Source organism: Sorex fumeus, unplaced genomic scaffold (assembly GCF_029834395.1).
Source record: "Sorex fumeus unplaced genomic scaffold, SorFum_2.1 ptg000007l, whole genome shotgun sequence".
NCBI classification, from domain to species: Eukaryota; Metazoa; Chordata; class Mammalia; order Eulipotyphla; family Soricidae; genus Sorex; species Sorex fumeus.
This window is the reverse complement of record NW_026606064.1, coordinates 11,603,142-11,623,153: the sequence shown is the minus strand read 5'-3', so window position 1 is coordinate 11,623,153 and position 20,012 is coordinate 11,603,142. Positions and strand designations below refer to the sequence as shown.

At 57.3% G+C, this 20,012-nt stretch overlaps 1 protein-coding gene across 1 annotated transcript in view; it reads left to right on the top strand.

Annotated features, from left to right (window-relative positions):
* ALKBH3 (alkB homolog 3, alpha-ketoglutarate dependent dioxygenase) overlaps positions 1-18,922 on the top strand; it is a 34,277-nt gene extending 15,355 nt beyond the window's left edge. Inside the window, exons 8-10 of the mRNA XM_056131325.1 lie at positions 5,638-5,847; positions 17,441-17,539; positions 18,699-18,922. Coding sequence (XP_055987300.1) covers positions 5,638-5,847; positions 17,441-17,539; positions 18,699-18,791 — 402 coding nt within the window. The 3' untranslated portion in view covers positions 18,792-18,922. The remainder of the gene's footprint in view (positions 1-5,637; positions 5,848-17,440; positions 17,540-18,698) is intronic.
* The last annotated feature ends 1,090 nt before the right edge of the window (positions 18,923-20,012 follow it).

Genomic DNA, 20,012 nt, shown 5'->3' with positions numbered 1-20,012 from the left:
CCAAGAGTATCCTGTCTACACTGCAAGGCCTGGCAAGCTCCCCCTGGCGGACTCAATATGCCAAACACAGTAACAACAAGTCTCACAATAGAGACGTTACTGGTGCCCGCTTGAGCAAATCGATGAACAACGGGAAGACAGTGCTACAGTGCTCTACATGCCCACAGCTCACACACAGACAAGCTTTAGAGAGTGGCCTTTGAGCCTGAGAGAGGAACAGCGCCTTGACTCCACGCCACGTGAAGAGGTGCTCAGGGCTTGCTCTGGACTCTGCACTCAGGGATCACTCTTGGTGGTGCCCTGGCGGTGCTTTGGGGACCATGAGGGATGCCGGGGATCAAACCCGGGTCAGCCTTATGCAAGGCAAATACCCTCCCTGCCGTACTATAGCTCAGGCCCAGGCAAAGTTTTCTTTAACTCAGATGTTAAGGGTGTCCAAAGAAATATGGGGGGTGGGCGAACATCCACCCGAGCTCAGGACTCCCTCCTGGCGGGGCTCAGGAGCCAGACAGGGTGCCGGGGATGGGATCCAAATCAGCCTAGCGCGAGACCAGCACCCTCCTCCTCCTCCTCCTGACTTCCCAGCCAGGGATCGGGACTCTCTTGATTTGAATTCGCTGACCCAGAACTTTCTGGCCAGGGGGGTTAGTTCCAAGTCTGTTGTGAATGAAGGCAGAACTGCGCCTCTCTCTGAGGCGTGTCTGTGCTGGGTCTGGGTGTGACAGTGTTTAAATTGTCACCACCTCAAGCTCACTCTCCCTTCAGTCACACTCTCCAACTCCTTCTAGTCTTTTCCTTTCCTCTGTGAGAGACCCTCCCAGGCAGTGCTCCGGGGACCTCAGGCGCCCTGCCTGGTGGTTCTTGGTCCACCAGGCTGTTTCTTGGGCGGTGCTGGGGGCCCAATGTGGTGCCAGGGATTGAACCCGGGTCTGGCATGTGCAGGGCGTTACCCTAGCCCCAGTACTTGCCTCCAATCTCTAGTCTTTTTTTAAATTTTTTAACTGACTCTTTCTTGAACTCAGTTTAAGAAGGCGCAAGGGGGCACCCATGGCTTCATTTCCAGCCACCCCGGAGTCCCCTCTGTGATGCCCAGGACAGAATGTTCTGGACACCCACTGACTAGGAGCTCTTGTGTTCTTCGCTCTGCAAGCCATATTCTCTCCTCCTTACTCCTCAGATGTCTTTTAAGGATAGAAGGCGCTCGCTGAGCAGTGAGATGACACTGAATTTTAATTTAGACGCTCGGCTCCGAGGGATCTGCAGATAGAGAATTGGTTGGAGAGTCTAAATTAATCCCCCAGTTCATTATCCCCATTTTTTTCTTTTTTCTTTTTCTTTTTTTTTCTTCTCCTTCCTTCATCACCAGAAATAACTAAGGAAAGGAAAAAAAATAATATCCCTGTTTGGGAACATCTCGCAGCTGGGTCTCCTCAGGGCAAGTCAGGAAGATGCTGATTTCTCAGGCCCATTGCCAGGGAAGCTGTCTTCCCCCCTTTCAGGTCTCGATTTGCAAAGTTCCCCTCCACCTGCTCTTTGTCTCCTCGGAGCTGTGAGCCTTAAAAGAAGACTGGGAAATGCAGCTTGCAGTCACCGTCAGCGAATTTCACTTTGAAATGTACGGTTGAGGAAGGGGTCCACGCTTTTGGCCTCCATTTTGCTTGTTACTGTTGATTGCTTAAAGTTTGCCCTACTGAGGAGGTAGTGTCGGCATCATAACCAGGATTGCGGGGATTGACAGCACAGGACAGCGAGAGTTGGGCCTTGATTCCGGCTCATGAAGTGCGTGCCAGTAGTCAGACCCCACCCGTCACAAGGCACTCTGCTTCTCTCTGCCAAACCCCCGTTCCTTTAGTACCAGACAAACGCGGGGCTTCGCGGGGGTGCACTCAAGTCTCACCAAGTCTTAGTTATGTGTTGCCAAGCAACACCAGGCAAGGCATGGACCGTTTTTGAGAACCTGCAAGGTCAAAGTGATAGTTTTTTTTTAGCTACAGACTAAGACTGACATCTCCTTGTGTCAAGTCGTCCTGCAACGTGGAAGTAATACTGGCACGTGCCCTGTTGGCACCCTGGCACCGAACCAAGGCACAGGCCCACGCCATGCTAGTAGCCGTCGCCAGCGTCACCACTGCAGCCTGCCCGCGGAAACACAGCACGGGTTTCATTCAGGGCCGTGCCTCGGGTTAGCAGTGAACATCCCTCTTCTTGACCCTTGCTCTCAGAGTCCGTGGGTTTGCTTGATGTCAAGGAAAGCTGAGAAGTATGAAGGATGCGCTTGGCATTTGTGCTTCAGAGAGCAGAGCTGGTTGGGCCAAGGAGACACTGAGTGTGACGGTCGGAAATGTCATCCTACCCGCCTTCACGAGCCCCGTTTTCTTGAAACAGCAACTGGCAGGCGAAGAGTTGCTCAGACTGGAGTGCTCGGCCTGTGTCTCCCAGTTGGCGTGACTGTCACTCCAAGGAGAAGGCAGACAGGATTTGTTGTTGCTCATGATAAGAGTTGAGTTTATTTTTGGTCTTGGGGTTTGTGTGTGTGTGTGTGTGTGTGTGTGTGTGTGTGTGTGTGTGTTTTGTTTGGGGCCGCACCCAGCAGTGCTCAAGGCTTACCCCTGGCTCAGTGCTCAGTGACCACTCCTAGTCATGCTTGAGGGACTACTCATGTAGAGCTGGGGGATCAAATCCAGGTTGGCCACATGCAAGACAACTTTTCTACTCTTACCCTCCCTCCCTCCCTCTTCCTCTCTCCCTCCCTCCCTTTCTTTCTCTCTCGTCCCAGAAGTTGAGTTTTTAAACAGAAATCCCCATGGTGCAGATTCCTGTCTGCTTCGCCAAGGCCAGGGATGTTCACAATTGGGTGTTTTGGACACTGTTGTAACCTGCCAATCATTGGAAGAACCCCAGGACTCCCTGGGCCAATATTTTCCAAACGGCCAGTATATGATGTTACAGAATCTTACAGAGTTCAAAATCCATCCAAGTTGTACTAGTGGATTTCAATTAACAAAGTGACAGAGTTTGCCAGTATCTTTTCAGATTCCACAGTTTTGACTAACATTTGAGTTCTGTTGAGTTTGGGTGTCATAGCGAAAAACACATGCAGATTTTAGAAATATGTATAGATTTCATTTCTTTTTTTTTTTTTTTTAATTTTATTGGATCACCGTGAGAAAGTTACAAGCTTTCATGTTTGGGTTACAATCACACAATGATCAAACACCCATCCCTCCACCAGTGCACATTCCCCACCACCAATATCCGTGGTATACCCCCCCTTCCCGACCCTCCCCCCACCTCCATGGCAGACAATATTCCCCATACTCTCTCTCTACTTTGGGGCATTATGGTTTGCAATACAGACACTGAGAGGTCATCATGTTTGGTCCATTATCTACTTTCGACACACATCTCCCATCCTGACTGATTCCTCCAGCACCTTCTTCTTAGTGATCCCTTCTCTATTCCAGCTGCCTTCTCCCCTCCGCTCATGAGGCAGGCTTCCAGCTATGGGGCAGTCCTCCTGATCCTTGTATCTACTGTCCTTGGATGTCAGCCTCATGTTATGTTGTTTTATGCTCCACAAATGAGTGTAGTCCTTCTATGACTGTCCCTCTCTTTCTGACTCATTTCACTTAGCATAATATGTATAGATTTCTGAATCACTCCCTTGTCTGAGCGTGTGCCTGGGTCCAGCTGGCTTTCTTGGCGCACTTCAACAAAACCAACCTATTGTAACGCTCTTTGATGTTCGCCCGTCTTCAGCCTAGCCGGTCAGCAAAGAAACTTGCGGGCCAGAGAGAGAGAGAGGGCAGCAGAGATGGAGCTTGTCTTGCACTTACCCTTCCAGGTTCGATCCCCAGCTTATGATCCCCCAAACCCCACCAGGAGTGATCCCTGAGTTCTTCTGGGTGTGCCCCTTCCAAAAAAAAAAGAAAGAAAGAAAGAAACAAAAATAGTGGCGCAAAAACTTCCCAACTTTTCATGTTGGAAATCACAGCTCTTTTTCATAAATATATATTTTTAATATCAACACTTTATTTCCTTCTCAGTTTAAATCCCCGAGGGCTGCAGCAGCCCATGGATTCTGTGACCAGTTGCCTTAGCAGGAAGGCTGCTTGGGAACTTGGCTCGACCCACACCACTGTTTCCCTGGCGCAGGTAACCTCTCCCCAGGCCACTCTGGTTGGTTAGGCTTGAGTACACTGTGCTGTTCTTTGCTTTGTACATGCAAGCACGTCTCTTGCCCAGAGAGAGTTCAGTTTTAGCCTGAGCATAAGCACCTTCAGTTGTTTGTTTGTTTGTTTTTCCTTTTTGGGTCACTCCTGGCGGTGCTCGGGGGACCATATGGGATGCCAGGAATCGAACCCAGGTAGACTGTCTGCAAGGCAGACGCCTTACCTGCTGTGCTATTGCTCCAGCCCCAAGCACCTTCAGTTTTAAGAACAGCTGGTTTTTGTCTTTTGTTTTTTTCCTGCTTTTTGGGTCACACCCGGCGATGCACACGGGTCGCTCCTGGCTCTCTACTCAAGAATTACTCCTGGTGGTGCTCGGGGGACCATATGGGATGCTGGGAATCGAACCCGGGTCAGCCGTGTGCAAGGCAAACGCCCTCCCCGCTGTGCTGTCGCTCCAGCCCCCAGGAAGAGCTGGGTTTTAACCAGAGCTTCCTCTCTTTCCGAGACCCTGCTGAGAGCCAACCCCAATGGCTTTGGGCCATAGCCTTCCATGACTGTTTCTGTCCATCAGTTCAGGCGTCCACAAGAACCGTAAACGAACGTTTGAGTTAACACGTAGCAGGCTTGGCATTATCTTAAAGACTCAACTCTGAGTCGTTAAAAGTATATCTATTTCCCCCTTTTCCTGCTTCCCCCTGAAGTCTGGTGAATAGCATAGAAAACCCATGCCGTTTGGAGAGGCCGATAAATTATAATGGAGCAACGTTGGAGAAACTTGTGAACCATCTCTACCAAGGGAGCTCAATCAGGGCACTCGAGATTTCTCGGGGAAAGACAGGAATTATATAAGAGTGAAGCTGAGTCCCGGCCTCGGCGCACACACTGAGGTCAGAGGTCACTGCTCCTCTTGGGCCCTGGCTGGGCTGCAGGTCCCGAGGCCGGGCTGCAGGTGTGCGCCCCGTGCAGAAGCCCGGCTGGGGGGCCGTGCCTCTGTGCCAGTGCATAGCTCCTGTTTCTCGGCGGTTCCTGTTCCCAGGCTGGGGCCGTTCTGGCAGGTTGGGCCTCTGGTCCAAGAAGCAAGTCAGCCGTCGGTGATGACATAGGCCTGGGAGGAACAGAGGGTCCACGGATTCCCCAGGGAAGCTGTCCTGCTTAGTCCCAGTCATGTGTGCTTGGCCTCCGGCTGCTGGCCAGGCCGTCTCGCCACCTCACTCCTCCCACCTAGTGTTGGGCCCGGGGACCCCCCAGCTTGTGGTAGCTGCTGGGGGGGCACCGTCTGGTCCTCATGACATTGCTGTGCCAGGCGCAGCCCCGCGGAGGTCAAGATAGCAAGGTGGGCACCTACCAACTGTGCCCAGTGTGGGTGTGGGCGTGGGTGTCCCGTCCCTTTCCCCCCCCGCCAGCTCCTAACTCAGCCTTTTCTGCTCTCTCCATTTTGGGGCGCGCCGCCTCTGCCCGGCTGCAGTGGCTGCCCGTGCTCCGAGTGCTCAAGGGCCAGGTTGAGGCGAACACGGGCCACAGCTTCAACTCACTGCTCTGCAACCTCTACCGCGACGAGAAGGACAGCGTGGACTGGCACAGTGACGATGAGCCCGCCCTGGGCCCCTGCCCCGTCATCGCCTCCCTCAGCCTGGGCGCCACCCGCACCTTCGAGATGAGGAAGAAGCCACCCCCGGTGAGTGGCCCGCCCTGTGCCCGATGCTCGCCTCCAGGCCTGGAGAAAGGCCCACTAGCACAGCCTGGGGGACAGGGCAGTGCTCTGGGCTGACCAGGGTGGGACTTGGGGGGTATAGGATGCTGGGGATTGGATCCCAGTCAGCCACTTGAGGGGTCAGGGTATATAGTATATATTTTTATTTAATTTTATTTATGTATTTATTTTATTTTTGCCTCTCGGAGAGCCCGGCAAGCTACCGAGAGTATCTCGCCCGCACGGCAGAGCCTGGCAAGCTCCCCGTGACATATTCGATATGCCAGACACAGTAACAAGTCTCATGGTGGAGACATTACTGGGCCCGCTCGAGCAAATCGATGAACAACAGGAGGATCGTGACCATGACCGTGACATATACATATACATATACATAGGATAGCCTGCTGTACTGTTTCTCCAGCTCACAAGCATAGAGGAGACATCTCTGTCTCTGGCCAACCCCTGGCCCTGCTGTTGAGGTTGGACCTTGACACTTGATCGTCCAGCAGGACTTGCACGCCATGGCCCAGTGCTGGGCTTTGTCCCCACCAGGGAGAGGGCGGACCCCCGCCCTGTCCTGATTGGAACGGGGAGTACAGCAGAGGGTGTCGGAAGGGGGCGCCTCGCTCCTGCCCAGTGGTCTCCGTGGCATGGCCGCTGCTCTCTCTGATGCCCTCACTCCCTTCTCTCTCTTGAGTTTGGTTTTGGGGCCATACCCCGCATTGCTCAGGACTGACTCTGGCCTCTGTGCTCAGAGGACCCCGTGGGGTGCCGGGAATCAAACCCCGGCCAGACGTGTGCCAGGGCATCGCCCTCCCTGCGGTGCTCTCTTCAGCCCCCTGACTGCCTTCTTAACTGACCCCTGAGGCTTGGGTGACTATCCCCGAGAGGGGAGAGCCAGGCCTGCTGGGGGACAAGGTCAGTACTTTTCCACTGCAGGGCTTGCTGTGACATGGGCCGGGGAGGGGTCAGGGACGTTCTCGTTTCTTCGACTGGAATGAGCCACCCGAGGGAGAAGGGTGACAGCCTCTGGGGGGAGCGCTTTGTCTGTGGGTGACCCCAGGGTGGCTGCTGCGTCTGACCCGTCCAGGCACCACCTCCGTGAGGGTCAGTCGGTGGACGTTCGCACCTGGTGGTGCTGAGGGGCTGTTCCCAGATCTGGGCTCGGGAGGCAGCCCCCGTGGGGCTCAGGGGGCCCTGGGTCTTGGGGATCCAGCTGGGAGCTGGGCCAGCGCCTCAAACCCTGGATCTCCCCCAGCACCCTCCAAGCATCATCGTCTTAGGAGTGTCTCGGAGGTGATGAGCATGAGCTCAGACACACGCCTGAGCCCCGCCGTGTGGGAAAGTCCCTCTGTAGTCTGCCAGGGGTGGGGACTCTGCACTGTAAGGCCTGCAGCCAGCTGGAGCTCAGATACCGCTCCCGAGGCTGAGAACATCTGAGGCCGTGCAACCCGAGACGCCTGGCTGAGGTGTGAGCTCAGCTTTGGGCCTCCTGCCCCGTTCATCCGTCCATCCGTCCGTCTGTCCGTTTGTCTATCCATCCGTCCGAGCCGGGGAGCAGCCAGGGCCGTGGTTTGCTCCCTCGGTCCTGGTGTTGATGGAAGAGGGGAAATTGAATCTGGATGTATCTGAAACTAGAATCACACACCTGCCACACCATCCTTTGAAAATGACTTGTTGGGTCCCGAAAGCTGGCCACCGGCTCAGTCCCCATCACCTCAGGGCACACACCCCCCCCACACACCAGCCTCCAGGCACTGCTGGGAACGGCCCCCAAACAAAACAGCATTTTCCTAGAACCTGTAAGTGGTGTTTTGTTTTGTTTTGTTTTCGCTGTTTGGGACACGCCTGGCGATGCACAGGGGTTACTCCTGGCTCTGCACTCAGGAATCACTCCTGACGGTGCTCGGGGGACTATATGGGATGCTGGGAATCGAACTCAGGTCAGCTGCGTGCAAGGCAAACACCCTACCCACTGGGCTATCGCTCCAGCCCCTGTAAGTGGTGTTTTCAGGTAAGCAGGAGACCCACTTTTAAACTTGTGTTCAGACTTCTAATTTCTTGAACACATTCCAGAAATCTGGGGCCCTGCAGACCTCACAAGACAATACGTGCTGTAGCTGTTTTTCGATCTCTCCCCTTCCCCAGATTCCCCCCTGTGGGTTGGGCTGCGGGGGGGGGGGGGGGGGGGGAGGTTGCCGCAACCCCCCCCCCCCCCACCCCGGGATGCTCAGGCCTTACTCCTGGCTCTCCACTCAGGGATCACTCCTTGCAGGCCTCGGGGGACCGTGTGGTGTGCTGTGGATTGAATCCTGGTGCGCTGAGTGCAAGGCCAAGACCTCCCCCTCTCCCTTGCCCCCCAGTCATTTCTCTAGCCCTGGGGCTACTCTTTGCTTTGAGCTGTCAGCCTCGGAAGTATATAGCAGAGAACATCTTATTCTGACAACCCCTTTTCTGCGAGCTCAAGAGGAAGTTGCTCTCGTAACTGTGTCATCTTGGTTTTTTTTTTTTTTGGTCTACGCCCTGGTGATGGCTGGGAGAATATGACTTATGATTCACGCAGCCCAAGGTGAATGCGTAAATTACAAAGCATAAATCAGGTGAGCGCGCCGTGGGCGTGGCTCTGAAAGTCTCGGCGCCCACTCCATGCGCCCCCGCTGGGAGGGTGCGGGAGGGGGTGTCTTTCCAACAGCACCCCCCCACCGAACACCCCCGCGCCCCCCGAGCGTGCACCGGAAGAGGAGTCGGAAGAGGAGTCGTCTGGTCAAACCGAGTCAGCTGGGGCTGACTGGGAGCGTCCGCAGATCTCCCTGCCCCTCATCAGGTTCTGCAGAGTGGCACGGAAGTGTGCCAGTTTGGGGACACTTTCAGAGGGAGCCGGGATTTTTTTTCTTTCTTTTTTTTTTTTCAATCCTGCTTCCTCCACCCAGCAGCAGCTGTGTGATTCCTAGACTGGCACCTGCTGAGAGCACACTCCTCTCTCCCCGGGCAGTGTGCCCTGCTGGTGCCTCCAGGGTTGGGGGACTCTGCACGCTGTGCCCCAAGGTAGACCCAGCCTCCTCCTCCATGCTGCCCGCCCTGCCCTGCCCTGCACTGTCGACTCCTGGCTCTTTCTCATTCTAGAAACACGTCCTTCCCTTGAATGCTCCTAGGCCGCGGGGAGGGGGCCAGTCCGTCTTGCCATCCCGTTCATCCCGCCCCTCCTCTTGCTGAATCACTCCCGACCCCAGAGAAAAGCATCGTCCTCCTCTGTCTTGGCAAATGGCAGAGAGACCGTCTTAAGGCAGAGGTAAAGCTTCGCCCAATGAACTTCAGGAGACTTTTTCTTTCTTTTCGGTCAGTAATTAGCGACCTTTTGGGTTTGTTTGTTTTCTCTTCCCCAGCCGGCTCATGACAGCTCTTCTGCCCTTCTTATCCCAAATCCGGTCGTGCTTAGCAGGCTGCGTCGTGTCCCCGCTGTAAAGATTAGTCTGGTGCTATTCCCTGCTGGCTTTAACTCTGTCCTGAAAAACAAGCCAGGAAAGGAGCTACAGAAGCCACTTGGCAGGCTGCTATTTCTCTGTCGGTTGCCACGGAAACCGTGGTGGCTGAGTTGGGGGGTTATTAGATAATGGCAGGAAGTTTGTGGTGCTCCTGAGGGTTGGGCCTCAGGACCTGATTTTTCCAGCAGGTCCGGCTGTGGAGGGGTTCTGGCCTCCATCCTCGTGTGTGTATGTGTGTGTGTGTGTGTATGTGTGTGTGTCTATGAGCACGTGCTCTTTGTGTGTTTGTAGTGTGTGTGTGTGTTGTGTGGGTGTATGGGGTGTGTATAGTGAGTGTAGGGGGGGTGGGGAGTGTGCAGTGTGTGGGGGTGGATATGGAGTGTGTAGGGGTGTGTGTGTGTGTGTGGTGTGGTGGATGTGGGGGTGTCTGGATGGATGTGTGTCTGGTGTGTGTGTGTGTCTGCGCGCGCTTATAGTGTATGTATATAGTGTGGTGTGTGGGTGTGTGGATGTGTGTGTGGATGGTATGTGTGTGTGTGGTGGGTGTTGGGGGTATGGGTGGATATGTAGGGGGCTGGGGGGGTGTATGAGTGGATGTGTGTGTGTGTGTGTGTGTGTGTGTGTGTGTGTGGTGGGTATTGGGTATGTGTGTCGTGGGTGTTGGGGCTCCCACACGCAGAGCCTGCCCTCGGCCCTTATGCACACACACTTGTATACATACACACACACACACACACTCACTCTCAGGGCTCCCACATACAGAGCCTTCCGTGCACACCCGAGGGCTCCCACATGCAGAGCCTGTACTCGACCCTTGTACACACACGTGCACATGCGTACACACACACACACACATACACACCTGGGGCTCCCACATACAGAGCCTTCCGTGCACACGTACTCACCCAAGGGCTCCCACACGCAGAGCCTGTACTCGACCCTTGTACACACGCGTGCACATGCGTACACACACACACACACACCTGGGGCTCCCACATACAGAGCCTTCCGTGCACACGTACTCACCCGAGGGCTCCCACACGCAGAGCCTGTACTCGACCCTTGTACACACACGTGCACATGCTTACACACACACACACACACACACCTGGGGCTCCCACATACAGAGCCTTCCGTGCACACGTACTCACCCAAGGGCTCCCACACGCAGAGCCTGTACTCGACCCTTGTACACACACGTGCACATGCGTACACACACACACACACACCTGGGGCTCCCACATACAGAGCTTTCCGTGCACACGCACTCACCCAGGGCTCCCGCACGTAGAACCTGCACTGGACGCTTACGCACACACGCCTCCTCTGCTTCAGCAGGCTCGGGCCGGGCCTTCTCCAACCAAGGCCTTTTATCACGTCGGATGCAGTCGGGCAAGGCCAAGCTTTCTGTTCTCAAGTTCACCCTCAGAGTTGCTGGAGCGACCTTGATACTGAGTGTGACGCCAGGATGGTTTGGGCTTCCATGAGTCACTCCTGCCCCTGCCCCCACCGTGCTCTCCTCCACGTCCCCAAAGGCAGGCACCTGGTAGGGGGAGGGGCGGCGGGGGCCACACATGGCGGTGTGGAGACAGGGTGGGGTCCGTCCCACTGTCCTCTGAGGTCACAGGGTCGGGGTGGGGTGGGGTGAGGGTCGACTCTTGCACCCAGCTCTTGGGCTTCGCATTCTCACACACATCACTAGAACTTTCCGTGCCAAATCATTACCAAACGTCAGGGGAGCATTGGGTGAACAGAAAACCTAGTGGCCGTTAAACTGTTTGCCGCCCCCTCTGAGCAGAGCCCTGAACCATTTGCCGCCCCCTCTGAGCAGAGCCCTAAGCCGTGTGCAGTTCCCTCTGAGCAGAGCCCTAAGCCGTGTGCAGCCCCCTCTGAGCAGAGCCCCAGTGATTCTGAGTCTCTGCTTTAGTTCGCCCCTGTCTTTGGCAGATCTGATTTCAGAAGCAGCTGCTTCTGTTTTTAAAGTAATGTACTTCAGATCAATGCGGGCGATCTAAAATGTGGTTTGATTTGAGTCAGCAGAAAACTGCAGAGACGGCGGGTGGGGGTTGTCATTGTTGTTTTCCTCCCTGCTCTCTTTCCGTAATTGCCACCGCCAGTGGCGTGTCGCGTGAGGGGTAAGAAGTGTCTCTCCGCCGCGCACGGGCAGCTCTGCTGCGTGTGGGTATCGGCGCTCTAGGAGCGAGCTCGCGGCCCAGATAGGACTGTGCTAAGCTTAGCTGAGGCATCTCCACACCCGCGGGTGCTCAAGGGCAGCGAGGGCAGTACCGCATGGCCTCAGTGGACGTGTCTGGGGGAGCTATGCAGCTCGCATCGGCTCAGGCTGCAGAACCCCCCCCTCCACCCCCCCCCACCCGGGCCGGCCTTCTGCGGGTTGGTCCCGCACAGTCTGATGCTTGGGCCCGCGAGCGAGGTCCCGGGGAGACGCCCTGCCGGACCCTGCAGACCTGCTAAGGTCGTGGGCGCTCAGGGTCAGGGAATCAGTGTGTGCGTCTGCAGTCTTCCTCTGCTTCCATCCGAGCTCTCTGCTGGACGCCTGCCCACTGCGCGTCCCTGCCACACAGTGGGCGTTCAGGAGTCACAGCACAGACACACCAGCCTTCGCCAGATGCCCCATCCCTCCGCCTCTTCCTCCTCCCCTCTTCCTCCCTCCTCCTCCTCCTCCCCCTCCTCCTCTCCCTCCTCCCCCTCCTTCGTTCCTCCTCTTCCTCCTTCTCCTCTTCCCACCCTCCTCCTCCCCTTGCTCCTCCCCCACCTTTCCTCTTTCCTCTCTGCCGACTGGAGGAAGTTTTAATGCCACGTAGCCCCTAAAGGAAGAGTGTTTCAAGACAACTTTGGGGTTTACCCGTGTCTACCTTTTGGGGTTTGCTTTGGGGGCCATACCCGGTGTCCGGGGAATCGTTCAGTGCCGGGGATCCAGCTCGTGCGTGACACCTGCGCCCCAGCCCTTTGCATCTTCTCCCTGGCCCCAGCGCTGCTTGTTTAAAAAAAAAAATTGTTTTTTTGAATCACAGTGAGATTGATATATGGTTACAAGGTTGTTCATGATCGGGTTTCAGTCATATAATGTTCCAACATGCGTCCCTTCACCAGTGCATGTTTCCCACCTCCAGTGTCCCCAGTTTCCCTCCTGAACCCCCTCCCCCTCTCCCCACCTGCCTCTGTGTGACCGGCATATTTCTTCTTCTTCTCCTCCTTCTTCTTCTCCTTCTCCTTCTTCTTCTTCTCCTTCTCCTCCTTCTCCTTCTCCTCCTTCTCCTCCTTCTCCTTCTCCTTATTCTCCTCCTCCTCTTCCTCCTCCTCCCTCTCTGTCTCTCTCCGTCTCTCTTTTTTCTTTCTCTCTCTGCCTGTCTATCTCTCTCTCGCCCCCCTCCAGTGCCCACTCTCCACCTTCCTGTGGGCCTCTGTCGCTGTCACACAGGCCGCAGTTCCTGCAGGAGTGACCAGCCCGAGCTCCTGCTTGCAGATCTTCCTGGGCAGCAGGCTCAGGCCCTGACTCTGCTGGGACGGTCCCTCCTGCTCGCTCGTGTTTTGTGTCACACCCCCCTAGGGGAAAAAGGGGAAATTTTTTCCATCAGTAGTTCATCTCCACCAGGGCTGCTCCAGCCTTTTCCCCTCGCCATGCCGTTTTGTCCAAGAAACGCCACCCAGGCACTGACTGCCAGGTCCCGGGGGCTTCATGCCCACGAGTGACTTCTGAATGCATTTCTCAGTCCCTGTGTGTTCAGGAAACTTTGAGTTCTTCTGGCTGAAGGCCTGCTCCCACCGCCCTTAAGCCAGAAGACCTCTAAGGGCACGCGCCCCATGGTGAGTCACAGAGATGGCTTGGAACACAGCGTCTTGCCACCGCTGTGGCTGTGGGTGTGATGGAAGCCACGCGCACATGCGTCCTCCACGCTCCTCTGGACGCACGTGCCCTGTAGGGGCGGGCAGGATCCAGCTGGAGAGGTCCGTGCCATCCAGCCACACAGGCAGGGAGCCCCAGCGGCCCCTCAGCCCCTTGGCTGGACCCGCAAGACGTCAGTCTCAAAAATGTAAACTTTTTTTTTTCCCCTTTTGTTTTTGTTTCTGGGCCCGGGCTGGACCCTCAAGACTTCAGTCTCAAAAATGTAAACTTTTTTCTTTTTTACTTTTACGGACAGGAAACACAGTTGTATATTTAACTTCCCTCAGGATGGGAAAATTCTTCCAAAGCATAAAAACCATGAAGGGGCGCCAAAGAGAGGTCAGGAGAAACCGAGTCTTAAGAATTTTTCAACGACTCTCTGTTAACTCGCATAAACACAGTCTCAAATAGGCGACGGGGAGAGGAGGCAGGTGTTTGCCCAGGCAGGACCAGAGGGGCAAGAGCTCCCGGGGTCGCAGGTGGGCAGGGTGGGTGGGTGGGCCCGATGGGAGGCTGCCCCGGATGGCAGCAGCCAGGGCAGGGGCTGTGCACATGGGAGGCGGGTGCCCTGTGTGTGTTTTCCTCACTGGCCCTGACGCCGGTTAGTGCTGTGGACAGGCCAGAGGCGGCTTCTGTGGCTCTTCCCAGGGGCATCATCAGTCGCCGCAGCTCCTGGGGGACTCTGCGCCAATTCCCCCTCCCCCCCCCAGTTGGACGCCTCTCAGCCCCACAGAGAAGATGCCGTCCATGCCCAGCGAAGCCTCTCGTCCAGCCTCCCCGTGCTTCTCCCACCGCCACCTTCAGTGCCCGAGGGGAGAGGACCGCACCCCACCCCACCCCCCAACACCGGGGCCTCACTGCCGTGCTATCATCTCTTGCACCGTGCCTGACACAGACGTGGTCAGAAAGGGTGTGTGTGCAGGCAGGACACCGGGGTTGGAGCCCCAGCAAACCTGGGGTGGTGTTGCCCCAAGCACTCTGGGAGTGGCCCTCAACACCGAGCACTGCCACACCAGGACTCGTCCCTGAAGCATGGGCAGAAGTGGTCCTGACGCAGCAGCAGCAACAAAAGTATGGGCTTAAAGCAGGGTAGTGCCTGTTTCACACAAGGGAACGGTGTACCGTCATATTTTAAACAAGATTGTACCTTCAGGATAGAGGAAGTGGCTCACCACGTAATGTTGAAAATACAGAGTCCTGGGACTGGAGCAGTAGCGGGTAGGGCGTTTGCCTTGCACGCGTCCGTCCCGGGTTCGATTCCCAGCATCCCATACGGTCCCCTGAGCAGCACCAGGAGTAATTCCTGAGTGCATGAGCCAGGAGTAACCCCCGAGCATCGCCGGTTGTGACAACCCCCCCCCCCAAAAAAAATACAGAGGCCAGGGAGCTGCCTCCCCCCCCACCCTGGGCTGCAGCACTGGCTCTACACACAGGAAGCCCAGTCCAGCCCCGAGTCCAGCCCTGAGTCGGCAGCAGCCTCTGAGCAGCCCCAGGTGCGGCCCCCAGATCCGAGCCAGCCCCACATAGAGACTGTCGGCTGCAGGCTTCCACAGTGTGCTCCTGGGCTCACCAGGCGGGCCTAGGTGCCTCTTTGGGGTCATCCATTTGCATTGAGGTGTGTAAAGGAAACAGGCAGAGGAGGGCAGAGCAGGGCGGGGGGGGGGGGGGGGTGCCACCCGTCGCAGGCCGTCCTTCCTGCAGCCTCCCAGGACATGGAAGGAGTCACACACGAAGCGTCTCCACAGCCTCAGACGGGACGTCCCCTTTCTAGTGAAGAGGAAACGATTTCTCCTCTTGCTTCCTCATCCTGGGTGCTTCCTTGTGGCACAGTCAGCACGCCCACCTTCTTCTTTTCCCCCCTAACGAGCCCATTTTGCAACAGCATCCCGAGTCTCAGGTGTCAGGGGGTAGAGGTGAGGGCCGCCAGCCGCCCCAGCACCCCTGGAAGGAGGGCCAATCCCATGCAGGGTGGCTTTCTCCGAAGATTCCCTTTTCCCCTCTCACCCCCTCGGGTTTTTCTTAGCCTGTGGGATACCACGGCCGTCGACCCCGGCACCCTGCCCCTGCCGGCGGCCTGAACACTGCCTCTTCCCGGGATCTGGGCATGGAAAATTTTATCCCCAGCCACGTTTCTTCGAAGGGTGTGTTTTGTTTTGTTTGGGCTCAGGCACGGAGTCCGTGAAGAGACGCAGAGCCGCGCCTGGGTAACTGGAGCCAGCCTCATGGCCCCGCACGTGCGCCTCCCCCCAGCCTGACCCATTTCCACGGGCCCTGGGCCTGCCTCGCTGCCTAGGTGCACACCAGCTCCACAGCGCCACGCCGGGCGCGCTGAGCCAGAGGGAACGGGAAGTGCCTCTGCTCTGGGCTGGGTCCAGCCCTGGCCCCTCTCCGCTCTCCCAGGCCAAGGGGGCTGGGGGGACAGGCAGCCAGTCCCCCTGCAGTGACCTGTGGCGTCCCCTCTCACGGGCTGAGTGAGGATGGGCTCTCCCTCCCCGCCTCCCCCCCTGGCATAGGCATCCCCTCTGCTGCTCTTTGGGGTGCCTGCGGCACTGCAGGTCTGTCAACTCTGCCCCCTGCTGCTGCTGCTGGGAATTCTCCCCTAAGGTGCTTCCTGTTCTTGTTCTCAGGTCAAAAGGACAGTGCTTATCTTCCTGCCGGCCTTCTTGCCTTCTTTCCTCTGCCAGGAACCAAACCCAGGGCCTCTGTCGTACCAGACAAATGTTTTCCCACTGAGCCCCGTCCCCGGCACTCACCTTCCCATTGGCCGTTCCTCCCCTGGACCCCCCCACCCTGGCCCCCAGTACTGCCTTTGTCTCCGGCTGTCTCCCTCTGTGGGTCAGTATTTCTCCACGTCCCTCACCCGCGCCTGACTGGTCTCTGCTGGCCTCTTGCCCTCCCTGTCATGCGCTGACCCCCCAGCCTGAGTACAGGGACCCCAGCACCTTCTGTGAACCCTGGGCTCCCCGCCGCCACCGTCTCTTCCTCCAGAAGGACAGACGCCCCCTCCGTCCGCAGGGCTGTTCCAGAGAGCAGACTTGAGCTTTTCCAAACTGGGTCTGGGTCAGGCCTGGCCAGTGGTAGGGACTTGGGGATTCGCTGACTCCCAAGAGAGAAACGGTGCAGACAGAACCTGTCCCTGAAACCCGAGTTCCTTCCTTTCTGCCTGAAAAAAAATGTCCGCACTGGGCACAGGTCACTGCCAAGGGGCCAGGCCTGGGGCTTCGACAACAACATTCACTTAAGCTGTTACTGTTGGGGTCTTGATGTCCTTAGGGGAGTGCAGTGTAATCCAGCTCAAAGCTGTGAATGGGCGTGTCTGCCCGGAGTGGAGGGAGGGAGATGAGGCACCTCCGGGGGTCAGGACAGGTGCTGAGGGCAGGAGGAAGAGCGGCCCCAGCTGCTGGCCACCCCTGGGGTGTGTCTTGGTGTTGACACAGCCCCCTGGCAGCCTGGCCCTGGAATTTCGGGTTCCTTGGGAGAAAGGAACTGTGTGCATCCTAGGCGGCTGAGCCTAGTGCCCACAGGGGGCAGAACTGGGCTGGCCTGGCCAAGTACTCACTCACCTTGGAGATAGTCTTGCTGTGGATTGTTCTGGAAAGAACTAGGGCCCTCTCCAGAACATCCGAGTGGCGATGGAAATGGCCACGACTGGTTTTAAGTGTAGGGTCCAGAGAGTGAAGGGCATAGATGGTGGAAAGGGGATCAGAGCTTGTGCGCCCCCCTCGGTCTCCCGTGTCTTATTTAAAAGCCTGTTTCCCAGAGGCTGAAGAGAAAGAGCACAGCTGGTCGGGCACCTCATTGTCTCACACGAGTTGACCCAGTTCAATCCATGTGGTGTCCTAAGCCCTGCCAGGAGTGATCCCTAAGCAGCGCCGGGCGTGGCCCAACCCTCAAAAGTACAGCACCACACGTGAAAGTCCCTTTTCTACTTGGTGTCCAGGCCCAGGAGTTCTGAGAAGCAACTTTCACTTTCCTTCCGGCTAGCGCAGGCTCTCCTGCCACTTGGAGAAGGTGGCAGGAACCTGCAGTGTCTGAGGCATACCCATGGCCCCGTGGGGCAACTCTGCGTCACCCATGGTGGTGGGGCTGAGAGTGGCGGGGCTCTGGGCTGTCTAGCCCCTGCCCGGGTCCCAGCACTGGTGTCCCAAGCACGTTTGCAGTGACCAGCGCGGTGGGTACTGTGTTTCAGGAGGAGGACGGCGACTACACCTACGTGGAGAGGGTGAAGATTCCGCTGAGCCATGGGACCTTGTTGCTTATGGAAGGAGCCACGCAGGCTGACTGGCAGGTGAGAGCAGGCCCCGGGGTGGGGGATGCATGGGGGCTGAGAAGCTTCTAGAACTGTGGGGTCGAGGCGGTGGAAGGAGGGAGGCCATGGCAGGGTGGTGGCTCACCCAGCTGCCATGTCCAGGGCCGACTGTGAGTAGACGGTGGTTCCCCATCCCCGCGCCCAGCGCCGCCCCCTGGGCATGATGGCAGTGAAGCTGAAGAGGGACTTCCCTCCCTCCGACCACCAGGCCACCCTACTTCGGTCTGGCCACCCTAAAGGCGGGTGTTGAGGTGGGTGAGGCACGGCCAGCGGGGGTCCTCAGGCCGTTGTCTCAGCCCTTTGCCTTTCTACTGAGATGGCTGTTGTTGCTCACTTGGTTTGGGCTTGGGGCCACACCCGATGGTGCCCAGGCTCACTCCTGGAGGGGCTCAGGGGACCCTATGGGGTGTCGGGGGTCCAACCAGAGTTGTCTGCGTGCAGAGCAGGTGCCGGACCCACTGTGCTGTCGCTCCAGACCTGTCTTTTGACTGAGATGGAGGAAGTAGCAGGAGGCAAAGAGGGAGGTGGCGCTGGTGGGAAACTGAGTCTCCCCGGTAGTGCTGTCAGTGAACAGACGTGTCTCAGGGCTCTGCGGGGCGGCCACCCTGTGTACAAGGGCTCCTGTGGGTGGCGGCAGCCTCCAGTACCTGCACTGGGTTGCCTTGACATTTCATGGGTGTGTGTGTCTCTGTGTCTGTGTGTGTGTACACCTGTCTGTGTGAGCATGGGTCTGTGTGTGTATCTGTGTGTATGTGTCTCTCTCTTTCTGCTTATCTGTGTGTCTTGTGTGTGCGTGTTTGTGTGTATGTGTGTGTGTATGTCTGTCTCGTGTCTGTGCATGTGTCTGTGTATATGTGTATCTGTGTGCGTGTCTTCGTCTTTGTGTGTATGTGTGTGTGTCATGTCTGTGTGTGCACATGTGTGTATGCATGTACTTCATGTCTGTGTGCACGTGTGTATGTGTGTGTCTGCACCTGTATCTGTGTGTGCATGTGTGTGTCTGAGTGTGTGCCTCTGTGTGCACCTGTGTCAGTGTGTGCATGTGTATGTCTGTGTGTGTCTGTGTTTCCCTTGTGTCTGTGGGCACACATGTGTCTGACTGTGCGTTTCCGTCCCTGTGCCTTGTGTATCCGTTCAGCACCGAGTGCCCAAGGAGTACCACTCGAGAGAGCCGCGTGTGAACCTGACCTTCCGCACGGTTTACCCAGACCCCAGAGCGCCACACCCATGAGTGAGGGGGGTCCCTGACGCTGAGCGAGGCTCCCCCATGGAGGTGCCGCTGCTGCTGTGTGCCAGGGCAAGGCAGCCGGCAGTTCTCTCCGTGTTCACTGCTGGAACGTGAGCCCCGATGGCCTCTGGAAGTCATGTATTTCGCCACATTAAAAGCTGCTGCGGCTGGTTTTGCCTGTGACCTTGTCCTGTGCTCGTTTTCTGCTGCGCCCTGGGCTTGACTTGGGGAAGCAGGAGCGGGTGTTGCGTTTGGGGTGAATGCACACACATGTGCACATTCCTCGTGCACATTCCTCGTGACCCGTGGCAGGGCCCCGGGAGCCACCTGGGGGCAGAGCTGGCCTCCAGCCCCGCGGCGACAGCCCCCTCCCCAGGCTCTGCAGCACCGTGGGACAGCAGTGAGGTCTGTGGCTCATTGTCTCCCACTCAGCCAAGCCTACGGGCTCTGGGGGAAGCGCCAGGGCTGTGCCCTCGCCTGGGTGACCTGTGATACAAGAGTCACCATCCTCTCCCGGGGCGGGACTGAGGAGAGTGAGGTCATGAGGAGCAGGCCGACATTCAGACCAGAGCTGACTGACCCCAGAGAGTCACTTGAGGCTGTAACGCCCAGCCCAGCGCAGGGAGCAGGGCCCGGGGGAGTCGATGGGTCCCCGGGCAACTCTACCCTGCTGACTAGCCTCTGTGCCGCCCGCCACACAGCTCCCCAGGAGTTGGGGATCAGCGGTGATGTCATCCCTGCTCCCCTTCCTGCACACGAGCATGTGGCGTCCTGGCCTCTACAGCAGTGGCGCCTGAAAGAATGCGGTTGAAACAGGAGAAAGTGGGACACAAGAGGCCCATCCTGTCGCTCTGCAGGGCCGCGCCCAGCGCCTTCTTGAACTTGTCTGGTCTCCCCGTCAGCCCGTAACCCCCACTGCTGGGGCAGGTGCCGGGCACACGGCCTTGGGAACCCACCCCAGACCCGAGCCCCTTCCTTCCTCTGACTCTGTCTGGGGCTCCCGGTTCAGCCACATCACTGCTTCTCAGGCTTGGCCTCACCTGCCACTGCGGTGCCCTCCCTGACCCTTCTCTCCAGAGGTCACTTTCTCTCGCCGTGTGGGTGTCCGGGTGCGCCCTCCCACGCAGAGGCACGGACCACCCTGGAAAGAAGCCAGAGCCTTCACTGCTCCCCGCTTCCCTCCAGGCAAACGCGCAGGGTCTGACCTGGGTCCGAGCTGAACCA